Source organism: Setaria italica, chromosome V (assembly GCF_000263155.2).
Source record: "Setaria italica strain Yugu1 chromosome V, Setaria_italica_v2.0, whole genome shotgun sequence".
In the NCBI taxonomy this organism is placed as follows: Eukaryota; Viridiplantae; Streptophyta; class Magnoliopsida; order Poales; family Poaceae; genus Setaria; species Setaria italica.
The window spans coordinates 30,508,482-30,525,974 of record NC_028454.1 but is presented as its reverse complement, the minus strand read 5'-3'; the positions used below and the strand labels follow the sequence as shown (position 1 = coordinate 30,525,974).

Genomic DNA, 17,493 nt, shown 5'->3' with positions numbered 1-17,493 from the left:
GCCGGGATCCGGGCTTGCGGCTGCTACCGTCTCCACCGCGGCACCCCCCGCCTGACAACTCGAGCAAGAAGTCCAGCAACAGATCTCCCATTCGCCACATCCCGACCCTAGTGTCATCATAGCCCGAGGAAGCCCCCCATTCAGATCCAGGTAATCCCCTTATTTACCGCCAAATGTTTCTTCCTCAAGATGACTGAAGCTGGACTACAATAGCAAAATGAAACATTTAAACTGATGTTATTGGATCTAAAGCCTGTTCATTGTTGAGGCAGGTGAATGTCTAGCATTAGGCCTTGGGTACAAAATTGAATACCTTCTGAAGCGTATATTATCCTGTTATTTATTACAATTGGTACATACGGTTGTGGCAGAACCGCTCAAATTAACTCGGCTAAAACACTCTTAAGTCGTCTGACATGCGATCGTGCACCTTAATCAAGCCAATTTGGTCGTCTGTCGGATTCTTTCCGATGAAACCACGCTACAGGATCACGAAAGCGGACTCACCCGAGAGTGAGCGGTTACAGAGATTACAACAGTCTATTCTTTTAACAAGTGCATAAGTTTATTACAACAAAAGAGTTCGAAATTCAATACAAGTTTACAAAGTGTTCATCAGCGGAAATAAACAATGGTAACTAAACGTCGACGCCCGACACCGTGACGAAGCCGGTCACGACATCAGTAACCTCCATCCTCACCATCCGAGGAGGGAGCCCACTCGACCGTCTATCCCGAAGGGAGCTGGGAGGGCCAAGCGGTACCTTCTTCCACAACAAAACTTGAAAAGATAAGCCACAACAAGGCTGAGTGACTACGCTCAACAAGACTTACCCGTTGGTGGTACTAATCCACCAACACCTAGACATGCAGGCTGTTTGGCCAGAGGGGTTATTTTGCCAAAAGCGACTAGTGGTGGATCCTTACCTTCAACATTTTAGCCATAAGTTCTAGTTCATTAACCATTCTACATTTGCAACTCATACTGAACAAGCATGGTTATACAAACAATTAATAGAAAACATCAGCATTAACATCATCAACATGTCCTCTTCTTACTCAGTGTAGCATAGTGATCAAGTAGTCTCAAGCTGTGAGAGGCAGACGAATCGATCCGAGTTTTAACCATGCATGGTGGAAATAATCCCACGACATCCGCTCACCACAAAGGATAGCTTCACTTGTCCACTGTCCCCATCAATTCCCAGGCGCGTGTCAGGTCCAAACCGCCTTTGGCATGCAATGCTCCATAGTCCCGGTCTCTACCGTACTGTGACCGCACTTGCACCCACATGATGCACCATGGGAACTACGTTCCAAGGACAGCAGGGGTGTAAGACACTTGCCGGTTCAATCAGGTACTAGGCTTCCCCATCCCATACTAGGTATGAGATTAGTACTGTTCAAACACTTGATCACGAACACTAGCATATCTCAACCTTAGTCAAATTCATTTCGACAGACGGGGCAATCCACCGACCACCAAAATAATTCACAAGACCCTGCCCCATCCATCGTCCTTATAGTTGTTACAAAAAGAGAGCAAGCAACTCCTATAACTCGCGAGTGACAGGAAATCACTCGACTTTTACCGAGTCCTATTTAAGCAAAGCAGCTACTCGAGATCCTGTCATACTAGTATTCATAATAAAGGAACCTAGGATCATGCAACTAGAGTTTCCAAACAACTCCTGTAAACATAAATGCACAAACATTAACAACAGAAGGCATGCACAAGTTTAGAAAAATCGGGTTATGCTCCGGGGCTTGCCTTCACACGCTAAGTTAGCTTGAGGGCCTTCGGCGGGTTCAGCAATGGGCTCTGCTCCGGCTTGGAGTAGCTCTGCAGCAGGGTCCTCGTCAAGCACTTGATGCAGCTCGTAGGTGCCATCGGCAACGCTCAATTCTACACGAGATGCAATGCAAGAATAAGACACTCAGACGGTAATTCCAACAGCATTTGCAAGGATTTAAACCCAAAATTGTAGAAAAACTATAGGAAAAGGTGTCAAGCCTACTTTATTGGATTCTACTCAGAACGAGGATTCCAACCAAAGTGATTTCATATTTTTTTGATTTTTCCTCGATTTAAGATGTAATTTCCAAGTTTCTGTCAATTTAATTCGAGTTAAAAGAGTCGGATTGGGGAAAACTTACGATCTAACCCTTAGACTTAAGGAATAACTGTACCACGATTCTCAGATTTAACATAGAGAAGTCCTCGGAATTTAACACAGATACCCTCGGTCAAAAGAAAAGACATAACCAAGCCCTCGGGCGAGGCGGACAACACTCGGGCGAGGCGGACAGCACTCGGGCGAGGCGGACAAGGTCCGGTCACTTTCGCGGATGATTCAGGGTCGGGAAGAGCTGGAAAGGGGTCGGCAGCTCACCTTCGGTCCTACTGACGAGGTCTTGGGATCGGGAAGAAACAAGCCGAGGCGGAACGAGGAACAACGGCGGCTCAGGTCGGTGTCACAGAAACTGGTGGCGGCGATCTAGCGAGATAGGGCCTCAGAGGCTCCTTGAGCAGGTCGGCGTGCTCTTTGAACGGGTCGACGAGCTCCAGGCGACCAAGGCGAAGCTGACGGTGAAGGAGTCGCTGCGCGGGGCTAGCCGGAGTGGCAGCTCCAAGTGCAGCGGTGAGTGCGGTGGAGAAAAACAGAGCAGGTAGTGCCGCAATGGCGGTGGTGGCAAAGGCGGTGGTGGCAAAGGGAACTTCGGTAAGAGGCTTCAGTACCTTTTTATAGATGCGCGGAAGTGTTCAGATGAAGGAAACGAGCTCGAGCGGGCAAGAGGATAAGATCGAGGGAGAAGGAAGTGCTCTGTCGCGGCGACGATTGGTCGGCGCCTCCATTGGCAAGGTCGGACGCAATCTTGCCCTAGTTGGGCAGCAAGGATTGAGGGCTGGGGGCAAAGCGGGTTTGCTGGGCACGCGGATCTGCTAGTTCTGCGCGCGCGTGTTGTCGCGTCGCGCTGGTTACTGGGTGAAGGCATGCGCCGGTGAGCTTCGGCGGTGTGGTGTTCGCGGAGAGGGGAGAGGTGGAGCGGGATTGGGTGCTGGGGATTTGGAACAGTGAGGAGGGATGGCCTGCTAGCGCGATTGGGCAATGCTAGCGCTATCCCGTCGCGTCACGGCTGTGGGTTGGTTGCCGGCAAGCTGCCGGTGGTGGCGTGCCACGCGACGACGTCGCACAGGGTGCTCTGGTTTGGGGCGTGAAGAGAACAGAGCAGTTACTTGCTTTGCAACTCTTCTCCAAAAATTTGAACCGCGCGCCAATTGAACCCTTTAACAAGTTTCTATCCTTGAACCCATGCACAACTTTGCCAAAAGAAGTTAGATCAAGATCGCAACGGATTGGAGTAAAAAGGCTCCAAGGTTGAACTTGTCTCACAGATTTAGAGCTCTGACTGGCTAAGGAAAAACAAAAGTTGAGAACCAAGGTTGCTGGTATTTAACCAGTTGGACAACTTTCTTGTTGGTGAAACTTAAAGTTGTTGTGCAAAAATGTGGTTTAGGATGTAAACAGCAGTTTAACTCCTTAAGGTCATTGTGGTCTTTTTGCTGTGAAAGCTGCTAATTCATCAGCTCAATAAGACTCTAATGATCTTGCTGATCTTAACGATGTTCATTAGAGAGTTCAATTGTTACAACGGTGTAGGTTTATATTTTCTCTCCACCTCTAAAAGTTTCCATCGGACTCAGATCCTTGTCCCTCTCACTTGACAAATCACATATAAATTGATAAAGCTCATTCAAATAATACCTGAGAATAAACTGATTGACTTGTTAATTTTCTCTGTTTGGGTAAACTGCACCTACTAGTACACATGTTTTTTTTACATTCTTTGCTTTGGAATGATATATATTCATCTGTATAAATGATGGCCACAAATACTAAAGGATGTCAAATATAAGTTGTTTTGAGAATTCATCTTAGTTACCTTCTTGCTTGTCCGGACCTGCTAATAGTTGGTTATGTTTTAGACCAATTGTTGTCTGAATTAAGAAGTTTATATTGTTTACCATTGCCAAGTTTTTTATGTGTGCTTGTACCTTTCCTGAGAATTATTTTTTATAGCTTATGTAAATGCCTTTTTGAGTTATTTCTACAGTTAATAGTATGTGATCCAGGCTTGGTAGCTAATGTTATATCTTCTGCTTGGTTAGGAACTTAAGCTATAATTCACTAACATGAAGCTTACCACCTGGTTTAGGCCAACCTTCACTTGTGTCACTGTAAGTTTAACTTATGGTTTCTTCTTGTTCATGAGATCCAAAATAGTAATACTGGATGCTGCAAAGATGAAAACATGGTGTGCTTTCATTGCAGCTATCATTCTTGTGCAACATGTTGATGGTAAATAATAGCATACATGATGTTGAGACAACCTAACATTGTCTTTTCAACCTAGTAGCACAAAAACAATATTGAATTAAGTAAATTTGCTTAAATTGCATGTATTTTTCTTTTTCATCTGATTAGTCATTTGGTTTACTATTTGAGCTCATATGTTTGTTCATAATAAAAGACCAAATGTTTTGATTTCCCTTCCCTGTTGAGGTCTTTGTTTGATGTACGTACAACATCCCGACCTTCTGCCATCTCATTCAAATGAATGAAATTGGATATGCATGTGGTTGCTTTTATTGGATTAATAAATACATTTTGGTACTTTAGGCAAGTTTTCCTCATATTCATATATTACTTTTTATTTTACTTATACTGAGAGACATTTGTAGCCCCATGAACACAATTATTAACTTACCAGTTCATGAATTTATTATACTGTGTTTCCTTTGTAACAATTCAAAATGTAGGATTAGATTTGTAAATTAACTTAGTATCTCAATGATACCAGTCAGTATGCCTGTTAATTACTCATTAGTGTATGTCTCTACGAGATTTGCATATTGCCATGATCAGTATGCCTACCTGTCAGATTCTGGTCCCTTTTATCTATAGATTATATTTCTAGCTTGCATAAAGGTTTATATGCAAGTTTATTGCTTCTCTGAATTGGATTGTCCTCAAGTGTTGTAACTAAATTCTGGTACAATTTGAGTGCAAATTTGAAGCATTAATCTGACAATATTTTCTTTTGCATATATGCAGTCCTCTGTAGCGAGCCTACTTGCAGTACAGTCTTGTCCTTCGCAACGGTGCCCACATTGGCATCGCCATCCACTTCTTCATGCTCTCCCCCACGAGCCTGTCCGTACAATCTCCGTTACAAACACACCAAGATAACTGCTAAGGCAAGTTATTAAGTTACATGCACCAACCAATTCAACCCAAAAGCTTAAGCTAATAATAAAAGATGGGCAATTCACCTATACTCCAACACTCCCCATCACGTGCAGGATCCCTCAGGCCGCATGTGGAAATGGGAGTGGGCTGCAATTATTTTATTTAATCGCACCCGCCAGGATTTGAACTCGACACCTCTGACTCTGATACCATATTGAGTTGCATGCACCAACCAGTTGAACCCAAAAGCTTAAACTAATGAGGAGAGCTGGGTAGTTCACTTATACTCCAACACAAGTGACATGTTCATTACATACTGAGTTTGTCTACTTTTATGTCTCCTGCATTTTCTTCTTTGTTAAAATAAAATTGCAGCTCCTACCTACTCAAACTATGCATTGTACAACTGGGCTCAGATGGCTACCAGCCGTGCCAATTGGGATGAGGAGACAAAAAAAACATTCCTCAACCTCTGCATTGCTGAGAAGAACCAACTGAATTGGAGTAACAAGTGCCTAACTAAGTTGGGATGGCAACACATCTACCGCAACTTCAAACAACAGACTGGTCTGACTTTAGGCAGCAAGCAGCTGCAGAACAAGCTGAGCACCATGCAAAGGTCGTTCATGAATAGGAGGGACCTGCAAGTCCAATCAGACCTAGGCCGTGACAGACATACTGGTGGCATTGCAGCTGATTCCACTTTTTGGGCTACCGACGAAGGGGTACGTGCTGTCACCTTTGCAGTACTTCCTGTTCATTCAATTCGAGCAACAATTTTTTTTCTAACATGTAGTGTTGTGACCTCTAGGAAACTAGTGTTGATGCTATCCAGACAAGTACTGCTAAACCGCCACCGTTCCTTGACAAACTTTACACATTGTTCGGCCACACCACCCAAGATAGGGGGACCTTGCTAACTGCAGGAGGTGTCCGTGAGGCAACACCCAGTATGGGGATCGAGGACACTGCATCAGACATGTACCTAGACCCCATGGCTGCTACCAGTGCTCGTAATATGTCTAAAAGGCCAACCCGGGAGGAAGTTGTTGACAGTCCTCCGAAAAAGAAGAGTGGCAGCTTGGAGGACTAAGTCAGAGAACTCTCCGGAACTGTAGCTACAAGAAGCCAGAAACGTCTCAACCGTGAGCAAGAAGAGTTAGACCTTGCAATGCGAATTTTAGAAGAAGATGGTATCGAGGAGGGTTCTGATTTGTACTGCATGGCAATATATTTGTGCAAGAATGCAGTGTATCGAAGGGTCTTCACGAAGATGAAAACCAGAGAGGGCCGCCTGCATTGGATTCAATTCAACTGGGAGAGGGAGAACAAGTAGTTCAGTGTGGCATGTGTTGGTTTTATCGTAGTGTTGTGTACTGATGGTAGACAATAATGTCTTAGCATGTAATGTGGCCTCTGGCCTGAACAATGTGTTGTGTGTGATGTATAATTTTCCAAGTTAAATGTGGTCCATGATTTACATTGCATGTGCATCTATTTCATTCTTAGGTAAAAACGCATGTAATTTACATGGCATGTGCATCAGTGACAAAGAAGCTTGATCTTGCTTTTCATTGTGCCTTTACCAGGAAGGCATGGAGGACCATTGAGGACCTATCCAGCCATCCAGGAAGGAGGACAGGAAAGTTACCTATGCAGCCATCCAGGGAGGAGGACAGGGAAGTTTCTTGACAAGTTTGAAGCAGTTTGTTCTATAACTTGTAGTGGAACTTTTACTTTTTAGACTTATGACTGAACCATTATTGTCTATTCTATGCACAGGTTGCTTACATTATGAGCAGCGCTGAGGAGTCAAACAACGACACTGGCAGTGATGCTAGCTCCATCGTATACCAACTGGTGGGGGTAGCAGCAGCTGCAAGCAGAAGTCCAGCTCCTGTGGTGAACCCGCCCGTGGAGTTGCCACGAATGACCGGACGTCAATGGGTTGAGCTGAATATGCGGGAAAGCTGGAGGTGCTACGATAATTTTCGTATGTATCATGACGCATTCCTTCAGTTGCATGATATCTTAGTTAATTATCATGGGCTGGAATCAATACAAGAGCTAGAACCTATCGAGGCTTTAGCTATGTTCGTCTGGGCTTGTGGGACACAACAGGCTTCTCGACAGATTAGAGATAGATTTGAGCGGTCATTGGACACAGTTAGTAGGAAGATGGCTCATGTGGCAGATGTCATGTTCTCATTCGCACAAACGGTTATCGCTCCAAAAGACTCGTCGTACTCAAAGGTTAATCATAAGCTCAACCCATATGCACCGTTCTTTGTTGGGTGCATAAGGTGCATAGGTGCTTTAGATGGAACTCACATTCCCGTACAAATCGGGCGTGAGTCACGTTTGGACTTCATTAATCGAAAAGGGTGGCCAAGCTTTAATATGTTAGCCATAGTGGATATGGACATGCGGTTCACATATGTAGGAGCGGGGAGAACGGGATCCAGTCATGACATGGCGGTATTGAGGGACTGTATGGAGAAACCAAATTACCCACATCCACCTCCAGGTATGTTAGTTGGCTAATTACATCCATGAAGCAATAATTGTAAAAGTGTTGCATTAATGGTGAATATGTTTGATGTTATCCAGGAAGGTACTATCTGGTGGATTCGGGTTACGCAGTTCGTGAAGGCTATCCGGGGCCATATTGCAGTACGAGGTACCATCTAGAGGAGTTCAGCCGAAGAGCGGCTGAAAGTTTGGAGGAGAAATTCAACTTCCACCATTCGAGTCTTCGCAATGTTGTGGAACGAGCATTTGGCATGCTCAAATCGAGGTGGCATATTTTGCGACAAGTATCATTCTATGATCGAGAGAGGCAAACGAAGATCATTATTGCTTGCTTTGCACTCCACAATTATTTGCTGGACCGTGCCGATGCAAGTACTGCAGATAGGAACATAGCGCAAACTCCGGATTACGCCGTGTCCGCATGGGTGGCAGCAAATGCTACACCTGATATGGCAAGTGTATGAGATTAAATCGTGGCAGGAATCTTCTTGATGTAGGTAACAGGTATGACTAGTTTTGGATTTTGTTTCTATACAAGTTTGCGTAGATGTTGGTGATGACTGATGGCTATACCAAAATGGGTACGTGCAAGTGGTGACAGCAAATTTTGACATTTAGGCAGCCAGGTAGTGGAATTTGAGCAAGCAGACCGTAGCAATGGTACTGGATGCCTCGCTGTTATCTCCCTGTAATGTTCTATGTCTATGTGTGTTTGTTTCTGCCATATGTTGTACGTCAAGTAATTTGTGTGTAATTTTTTTTATTGTAATGAACTGTTAGTAGAACGGTACTGATTCATTGGCTATTGGTATGGTGATGGCGGGTTATTTTGATTGGTTGGTCTGCGTTTGCGCTAAAAAATTAAAATCAATTGCACACGTTCCTACTAAAAATTTGAATTCAATTGCAGCATCCCGCAATACAAACCAGCTACAAAGAAGCAGTACATGCAGCGTAGCCAGATGCAGGCAGCTGCAAAGCAGTAGCTGCAGCCAACAGGCAAAAGCAGCAGCCGGAAGCCAGCAGCGCAGCCAGCCAAGCAGCTTGTATAACAGTCAATACCGTCCTGTCTTGCATGATATCGAATCGTACCTGCTGTCTGACACGGACAACAAATTTGGTGATAATGGACTGCGCGCGCCATGGCCGCCCTCCTGATGGATCACCTTCAACTGTGAGTGTGCCGAGCTCCTCAGAGGTTGGACACGGAGCCGCTTCTGTCCTGGTGCCATGCTTTAGTTCATGTAAATTAAACCCTGTGTTTCAGGTTCTCCCCTACCCTCCTGTTCTAGTGTTGAGGCTCTTATGCCTCTTTTGTACTGTGGACTCGATTTGGGAATGAAATTTGGTTCAGGTGGGCCGCTGCCCCCCGTTGCTTTCTCAAAAAAAAAATTTGGTGATAATGGTGATGGTGGAGATCATGCAAATGGAAACGGGAATCAACAAGTTAATAGATAAATGAACAAGTTATCGGTGCTTGCGCACATCAAAGTTGTAAATTCGGGACTTGTAAGACATGCAAAATCCTCTAACCATGTTTGTGGAGTGACCACGGGTGCTTGTGATAGGGATGAGAGGTCCTGAGAGTTTTGCCAAAGCTCTACCAAGTGAAGAGTGGCAAGGAGCATCCGGGAGAGGCTATGTGGAGATCTACTTGGACGTGGGGAAGGTCCGTTAGCTATCCTACGAAGTTACTTGACCGGGGAGCGTATGCCCTTCCACGGATATTTTCTTAAGAGGGGTTCCAATAACGAGGACTAATAGAGAGCCTTGCTTTCCGATAACTCGGTAAAAAACGTTATGTCGCCGTGAATGGAGTTTGCCTTCTCTACCTCATTTACCTTCCGCATTTCTTATTGCATTTACATTCCGCGTTTAACTTTCCTAGAATTGCATGTGTAGTTTATATGATTTAACTTTCCTAAAATTGCATGTGTAGTTTATATGATTGGAACCGTACAAGAGATAGCAACACATAGAAAAACTTGGTGCACAATTAGAAATTGGAATAGGTTTTTTACGTGCTTGAAGGTGTTACGGTCCCTTCAATGACAATTCAAACTACTGTTTGTTGGCGCTCTCGTGTGAAGAAAACGCAACAAATCAGAGGCTGTCTTTCGGCGGTTGATATGAATGAATATCTATATACCCATAGTGTGATGAGTCTCAGAGTATGTCAGCAGTTCCTGTTCCAATGAGATGTTCTCGTCTGCAGTACTGTACTGCTGTTCCAAATGGGCCGATCCTTCCATATTCATTTGAACGATTCTCTACTCCTCTGTCTGTGATCCTCTAACTTGACCTGAATCTTGCAACCTTAGCTCGTGCCGTTCGCATTTGGTCGCCATCAGTAGCTACATGATTAGCCAGCAGCACTGTTAAGTTGCATTTTTGTCTCGCTTATGCTGATACGAACGGTACTCCTACTTTGCCACTGTCTGGTGTAGGATAGCCATGCCAGCCAGGAACGAATGCAGGGATAGCCACGACAACCATCCAAAGATAACCCATAAACATCCGTTTCTGGTCCAAGTGGCCCATCAACCCGTCGTTCCCCAGCAGAGATCGCTCGTAGTAGTAGTGTGTGCATGCCTTCATTCGCACGACCCGTCGGCGTCGCCCAAGCACAGTGCATAACAAACCGGATGGCTACCGGCGACCGCAGATCCAGGCCAGACCAGGTAATCGCGCCCACCTAAAAGTCCATCAGATTCGTTTGGCCGTCACACACGGCGCGGGCGGCAGGGGAAGGCTCCCGCACACACCATGCACGCTACACGAGAGGCTTTTTTTTCTCTGGCGTCTCGCTCGTCTCGCCGTCGCCGAGGAATGATTCGGACGTGCCGCCGCGCGCGCTGCGCCTGCGGTAGGCGAGGAGAGGCGGGCGGGACTCGGAGTTAGTTAAAGCTGTAAGCAGGAAGCAACATGATTGCGAGGGCGATGCGCGGCAGTGCGCGGTGTGGTGGTGCGTGGGTTTGTTACTCTGATTTTCCTAAGGAGAGACGACGCCGCAGCGGCCGCGATCGGGGTGGGTTGGTTAGCACCGAGAGGGACTGACCCGTGAAAGCAAAGCAAGCAACAGGCTGCGCTCCATCGGTCTCGGCCGCTTTGCGTTGCGTTTGTGACGTGCGGCCGGAGAGATGAGCCTTCCCTGTCACTTTACTCGGAGGTGCCCCGCACTGACCGCGCGAGGATGTCACGTAATGTAATGTGTGTACCCGATGGAGATGCGTGTCGTACGTGCAGAGTGGACCCACCATTGCACGATTAGTTAGCGGTGCCCCCCCCCCCCAAAAAAAAAAAGAGAGGAAGATTAATTTAGTGCTAAGCAACGACTAATGAGATGCTTTGATGTGGAGTTTAATAATTATTAAAAATCGCCTTATGTTTCTTGTGACAGGACTGCGGGGCACTGGAGCATGTTTGGTACGGTACGGTGCTCCGATTTGTTAAGCCAAATAATCTCCACGGCCAAACCACCTACAACAAGCTAAACAAAGGCATGATGCGAATTAGCCATGCCACGAGCCCACAGACCAAACAACTTTATTTTCTTCTAAATAGGTGGCACACGTTTCTGGCATACCCCAAAATATATTCTAGCGTATGCAAACATGGTGCAGCTTTTCGAGTAACAGGCTTTATTTGTAGCTTCTGAACACAGTGCCTCTTGCCAGATGGTACCTGCTACGCAGTAACGCAGAAAGTACGGACAGAAGAACAGCAACGCGGTACACCTACGTACGTTCCTGTACGCACGAGTGGCTTTGGATAGTTGGACGTATAACACTGTAACCTCTTCCTAGATTTTGTTTCGGAGCTGGAAAGCGTTTGTGAATTCTGAGCCAGCAGGAGTGGGAAATGCAACCTCCCCGACGTGACCTCGCTTGACATAAAGCCCAGCGACTTGTCCGCATCAGAGGGGAAGGGGAGGAGGGCCTCGGTGAAGTGTGGTCGAAGGAATTCACGTTGGCACCTCCCGTGATGGCACGAATACCATTTCCGCAACCGGACCGCCTGTTGAATCATGTTGGAAAAGAGCAAATGATCCTTCTAGGAAAAAGAAAGCAAATTGGCATCGCATTCGAAATTTCGAATGGTAAATAACAGTTCTCATTCCGAGGTGCTGTGCAATCTCAGCCATCGATTTTCACTAGACATTAGACAATACGTAGTACAATACTGATGAGCAGCACTCGCACTTTGCACTGGCTACCTCTACTCACTCCGTTTCCAAAAATAATGTAACTCTCACTTCTCAAGGAGTCAAATAATTTCAAATTTGATCAAATTTATAAAAAGTTACTAACATTCACGTATCCAAATAGATTTTATAAAAATATATTACATGATTAATCTATTAATATTTATTTTGTACAATAAATGTTAGTACTATTTTGTATAAATTTGATCAAATTTAAAATTGGTTGAGAAGCGAGAATTGCAAATTTTGTAGAATTTTTCCGGGGGGGGGGGGGGGTCCATGGGTCTGATATTTCCGTGATCATCAAAGCATCCCAAATTGAAGCAGCAGCAGGACACTCGGAAAAGAGATGCATCGCGGATTCCGCTACCGCGCAGCCGCGAGGACAAATGGCTTCATCTTCTTCAGGATTTTGTGGAGCAGGTTGGCACGGGTTGGTAGACGATTATTGCAGAAGAGCCATGCAAAGAATTTCACCTTTGTTGTCATGCGAGTTGCCCAGATGTGGGCACTGTTGGCATCTAATTCCTCCGTAGCTGTGGGCGTCCTGTAAGCTGCACTAGAGGAAGTATTAGTTGCTCTTCCCAAATCAGGATCCGTTCATCCGTTCCAGCAACAAGAACTACACTACTCACGAGTTCATTCAAGGAACAAAGCTCGCGGGCAGCAGCAGAAGACAGCCGTGGTCTTAGCTGAAGGTTCAAGGAGCGCAGACACAGAGAAGTGAGGAGCGCAGGGAACTGAAGCCATAGAGGTCCAGAAGGGAGAAGGGAGCCAGTCGTCAAACTAGAATGAGGTTGCAATTTTTTTTTTCGGAGGGAGCAGTTCACTTAGGGGTGTAGCCTAGCAAATTTAAGAACTCGGCTTACTAAGAATCGAACTGAAATACTATATGATTTTGAACTAAGGCTGAGTTAGATTGTAAAGGAGGTATGAGAAGCATGATCCATTACCACCTCTAATTGTACTACTAATTACTGAACATCTGAAACCGTGACTAGCAAGCATCGCAGCTCGGTCAGTTCGTGCCGCACCAAACTCGTACTGCTCCATTGACGAGGTAAACCCAGTTGAAACAGAGCAGACCAGGAGCACACGCCACGCCAGGTAAGCAAAGCAAAGCTCACTCAGGTCCAAAAGTTTCAAACCCAACCAGAAGCAGACGCCATAAGGCATTTGCCAACCACCGACTGACTGCCTGAATGCAACCGGGACAAGGAGAACGAACCCGACGTCCGGACCGTGCTCCGGTACGACCGGGGCACGCCCATTCCCCTGCCGCCTCGGCCTCGGCCTCGCTCTCGCAGTGGCAGACGGGCGGGCCCCACGGTCTCCCCTGCTCCTGGCATGCTCCCCCAGCTATATAAAGCACGACGCCAAGCGTTCCCAGCAGGCCAGCAGCCACCTGCAGTTCGCTTCGCAGTCCTCGATCGTCCTCTCCAACACGCCCCGGCTTCGATCGGTTCGTCCAGGAGGTACGATCTGTCGCGGTCCAGCTCAATTTAATGGCGGCTTTCGTTGCATTTTGGTAGCTGCAGCTGCTGCTGCACCGAGCTCTGTTTACACTCTCTCCGTCTGATTGCAAGTGCGGTCGACGGTTTGATCTGGCTGCATTAGGTGTGGTTTCGGAGTTGTGTTTGAGATGGAACCAAGTACTAGTTCCTGACATTTTTCTCATTTTCTTCGTACCGTCTTATGGTTGTTTCGAGTTCGTCCGAGGTCAGTGGTGATCAGACGCTAGCTAGTACAGGCGGGCAAGTCAAAATTGGAACCATTAGTTTGGCAGCTTGCTGATTTTGTGGCCTTTATTCTTTGCAATCTGCTTTCTGATCGTTTTGTGTCGTTAATTCCGTGATCTTAACGCTTTTGAGCAAGAACAACAGTTCGAAAGAAAGATCTTGTGATTTTCTTGTGACATTTCGGTCTGTTCAATTCGCAGGCAGAGGCTATAGTTGTCTGCCTTGGAAGCCGCAGCCATGCAGGAAGCTCTCCTCTCTCCGGCCAATGCCGGCAGCCTCCGCTCGGCATTTGAGCTCAAGCCGTTCGCCTTCGGGGACCAGCGCCTCGCCTCGCCGCGCTACCTCAACCTCGCCTGCGGCGGCACGGGTGGCGACGACGCTCTGTTCCGCTGCTCCTCCCCCTTCAGCCCCAGCTTCGGCTTCTCCTCGCCGTCGCCGCTCGCCACCTCCTCCGTCTCGCTCTCGCCGTCCTCGTCGGCCTCTCTCGTGGACGACTGCGACGACGCCGCGGCCACCGACGCCGCCACGGGCCACCGCCTCCAGCTCGCGCGCCTCGCGCTGCAGTACCAGGAGGTGGCCGACCGCTACGAGCTCTGCCTCGCCCGCCTCGCCGATGCCGCCGACGAGGCCGCGGCGCTCCGCCGCGAGAACGCCGAGCTCCGAGCCGCCAACGGCGACCTCACGCGCCGCCTCGCGCTGCTCAGCGGCATTGGCAAGCAGGCCGCCGCCGCAGCCATCGCCGACGAGGTCCGACGGCTCCGCTTCAGCGAGCAGAAGGCCGTTCCGGCCGCCAAGGAGCGCGCGCAGCCCGAAAAGCTCGCCGTGCTGCCCAAAAGCATCTCCGTCCGGTCCAACGACTACCTCAAGATGAACCAGCCTAACCAGGCCCCCGCCACGCCGGCGGCCAACAACCGCAAGCCTCGCGCGTCCAACCCGACCAAACCCAGCTCGGTGAGTCCCAGTTCACACGCCGCGCGAACTCCGCATCCCGCTTGGCATCTGACATCATTGTTGCTTGCACACACGGATCAGCAGCGCGTGTACATCGGCGACGGCGGCGATAAGAAAGGCGAGGAGGCCAAGCAGCAACACGCGGCCGGGGCCATGGAGCTGGAGGTGTACAACCAGGGCATGTTCAAGACGGAGCTGTGCAACAAGTGGGAGGAGACGGGGGCGTGCCCCTACGGCGACCAGTGCCAGTTCGCGCACGGCGTCGCCGAGCTCCGTCCCGTCATCCGCCACCCGCGCTACAAGACCCAGGTCTGCCGCATGGTGCTCGCCGGCGAGGTCTGCCCGTACGGCCACCGATGCCATTTCCGCCACTCGCTCACATCTGCCGAACGCCTCCTCCTCCCCCGCCCTTAGCAGCGCCACGGAGCACGGCCAGCCTCTGGAACCGTTCGTTTTTGTTCCGTCTCGAGTCAACGAGTCAAGTATATAATTCACACGAACATGTACAAAAAATGCAAACAGCGTAAATAAGATAAAGTAACATATAAAAGAGCATAAAAGAAACCTGATCGTAGAATTAGTTTTCAGGCAATGTGAATATTCAAATACAAGAAGATTAGCTTCACCGTCAGTCAGCTGCCGGTGCTCAGGGACTTCAACTGTGTCTTCGGTTTATGTAATCTATTTTTTGGGGTGTATTTGTTAGGTGATAGCTGCCCTGTTTCTTCGATGCGTTTCGATGCAATGGGTGACAGGGACAGCTTGATACAATAAAGTCCGTATGGCTGTAGATCCGGCAGGCATTTCCAATGTTCAGGTGAAATTCAACCGGAATGCTTGCACTTGATGCAAGGAAATGCGGGTGAAACCTGTCATTTTGTCTGTATGATGAGTGTTGGATCTGTGCAGAAGCTTTTTGATTTATTCAGGCTAGCTTTTGTTGTACTTTGAAACTTTTTTCCACTGTGATGGCTAGTAATTTTTCCAGTACATATGTTGTCATATTGCTCACAACATAAGTTTCGTTATCCGAAAAATCGTTCTCCAGTAAATCTTTACGATGATCCCTTATTATCGTGCTGCTTCTGTCTCTGTATTTTTCTCTGTTTGGGTTTGTTCTGAACTGGAATTTGGGTATGGAACTTGCATGCTCCATGCACAGCAGCACAGGCTACCGCTAGAGTGCTAGTTGGGAATTAGCAGAGTTCCAAGTTGTTTCAGTTTGGAGGTGTTCATTGCACTAGCTTTGCAGCTAAACTTGTAGTCACCAAAACGAGAACGAAGAAATATGCAGACTGACATATACTATTCTTGAGCAGTTGCGCACATAAGCCAGACGGCTGATCACTCCCACTGCTGAAAAGAACGTTTCTTCCACGATTTATGCAGCATCTTTGCAGAGTGCAGACAAGCAATGCAACCTACGCAGCTTCATCGGCCTTAGTAGAAAAGCCGGTGCAACTCGGAACATTCCTTGGTGCTATGATACGTTACCGGCTTGCCGTTGGCAATCCTATGTAAAGAGTAGCAGTTGAACTCTCGAACAGCTTTCCCCAAACTTGCTTTGAGCGCCTTTGGTAAGGGCTTCGCCTGGCTCCGGCTCCGGCACTATAGGCCACCGTGACGGAGCCGCGGGAGCCCAGCAAACACAGCTCCACCGGCTCCTCGTGCCCCCAAGGCAAAAAAACGAGTGGAGCCGGAGCCAAATTTTGATTGAAAAACAATATAGCACAGTGCAGCAAGAGCCAGAGCCATTCCGCGTGAAGTGATTCCATAGGGGCTCTTCATTGCTGGGATGCTTCACAATTCCGTCTTTTTTATTTTTTAACTCTTTTTCGAAAGATTCTCATGCATGGACCTTGGCGTCAGGATGGCTGGCGTCGAGACGTGTAAGCTTGGCGCCATCCAAGCTAAGGGTCCTTTTTGGAATTGATTCCGCCAGAATCTTTCGCAAAAAGGACTAAAAATCAAAAAAGAGTCACAACGTGTTGCTTGGGGAAAGATATTGGATTGACAACAGGCCATAATATGGAGTTATGGACAAGCCCAACCTGTCTATTACACTGTCCCTCGGCCCATGATGCTCCTATATTCCTTTTGGAGAGCAGGATGAGAAACGCTGGATGGGCCTCCCCATGAACACAAAGTTCTTGAAAGAATTTTTAAAGGTCGCATCCTGGTCTTATAAATTTGAATCATGCTGGAATTGAACTGTTTCCGGTGACATTCTTGCGAAAATTATATGTTCCAACCATTAATGAATGTAATTATACAGCTCTTGAAAGAGGATGTTACATGATTACTGCAATTACCGGGGTTTGGAGAACTTCAGCAGAGCAACCCCATGCTTTATGGATGTACAGGCAAGACGGATCATGTACATAGGTTAACCAGAAGTACAAAAAAAAAAGTGAAGAGACTGTCTTCCTGCGCGGCGTTCGCGACATCTCCACTGCAGATGCACGCTACCGCGCCACGGACGCGCGGAGCATGCCTGAGACGCTCCTGGACGCGAGCACGGACTTGTACATCTCCATGACGAGCCTCTGGCCGAGCTCGTCGGCCTTCTGCTGCGCCTTGCTGGTCGAGCGGCGCATGGGCACCCGCTTCTGCCACAGCGCGCCAGCGGCGGTGGGCAGCGCCCGCGCCGCGGCCGGCTGCGTCTTGGCGGCGCCCAGCATCACGTCCACGTAGGCGTCCCGGATCCGGCCGAGCACGCGCATGGGCGCCTTGGCCACGGCGGCCGCGCCCCGGGCGGGTGCCGGCGGCGGCGCCTGCGCCCTGCCGCGGTGGCGCTTCACCCGGAACATGCCGC

The 17,493-nt window shown here is 48.0% G+C and overlaps 2 protein-coding genes across 3 annotated transcripts; both read left to right on the top strand.

The window, feature by feature from the left end:
* The first annotated feature begins 5,668 nt into the window (after positions 1-5,668).
* Positions 5,669-6,345, top strand: LOC106804351 (L10-interacting MYB domain-containing protein). The gene is made up of 2 exons (XM_014805220.1): positions 5,669-5,977; positions 6,064-6,345. Exons 1-2 carry the CDS (start codon positions 5,669-5,671, stop codon positions 6,343-6,345), a joined length of 591 nt encoding a protein of 196 aa, XP_014660706.1.
* Positions 6,346-13,192: 6,847 nt separating this feature from the next.
* On the top strand, positions 13,193-15,680 carry LOC101787005 (zinc finger CCCH domain-containing protein 9). 2 transcript variants are annotated; one of them, XM_004969245.2, is made up of 3 exons: positions 13,193-13,463; positions 13,928-14,678; positions 14,760-15,680. In XM_004969245.2, exons 2-3 carry the CDS (start codon positions 13,965-13,967, stop codon positions 15,090-15,092), a joined length of 1,047 nt encoding a protein of 348 aa, XP_004969302.1. In that variant the 5' UTR covers positions 13,193-13,463; positions 13,928-13,964; the 3' UTR covers positions 15,093-15,680. The 2 variants fall into 2 exon arrangements, with proteins under 2 accessions (XP_004969302.1, XP_004969303.1); XM_004969246.3 differs by having other exon boundaries at positions 13,196-13,463; positions 14,763-15,680.
* The last annotated feature ends 1,813 nt before the right edge of the window (positions 15,681-17,493 follow it).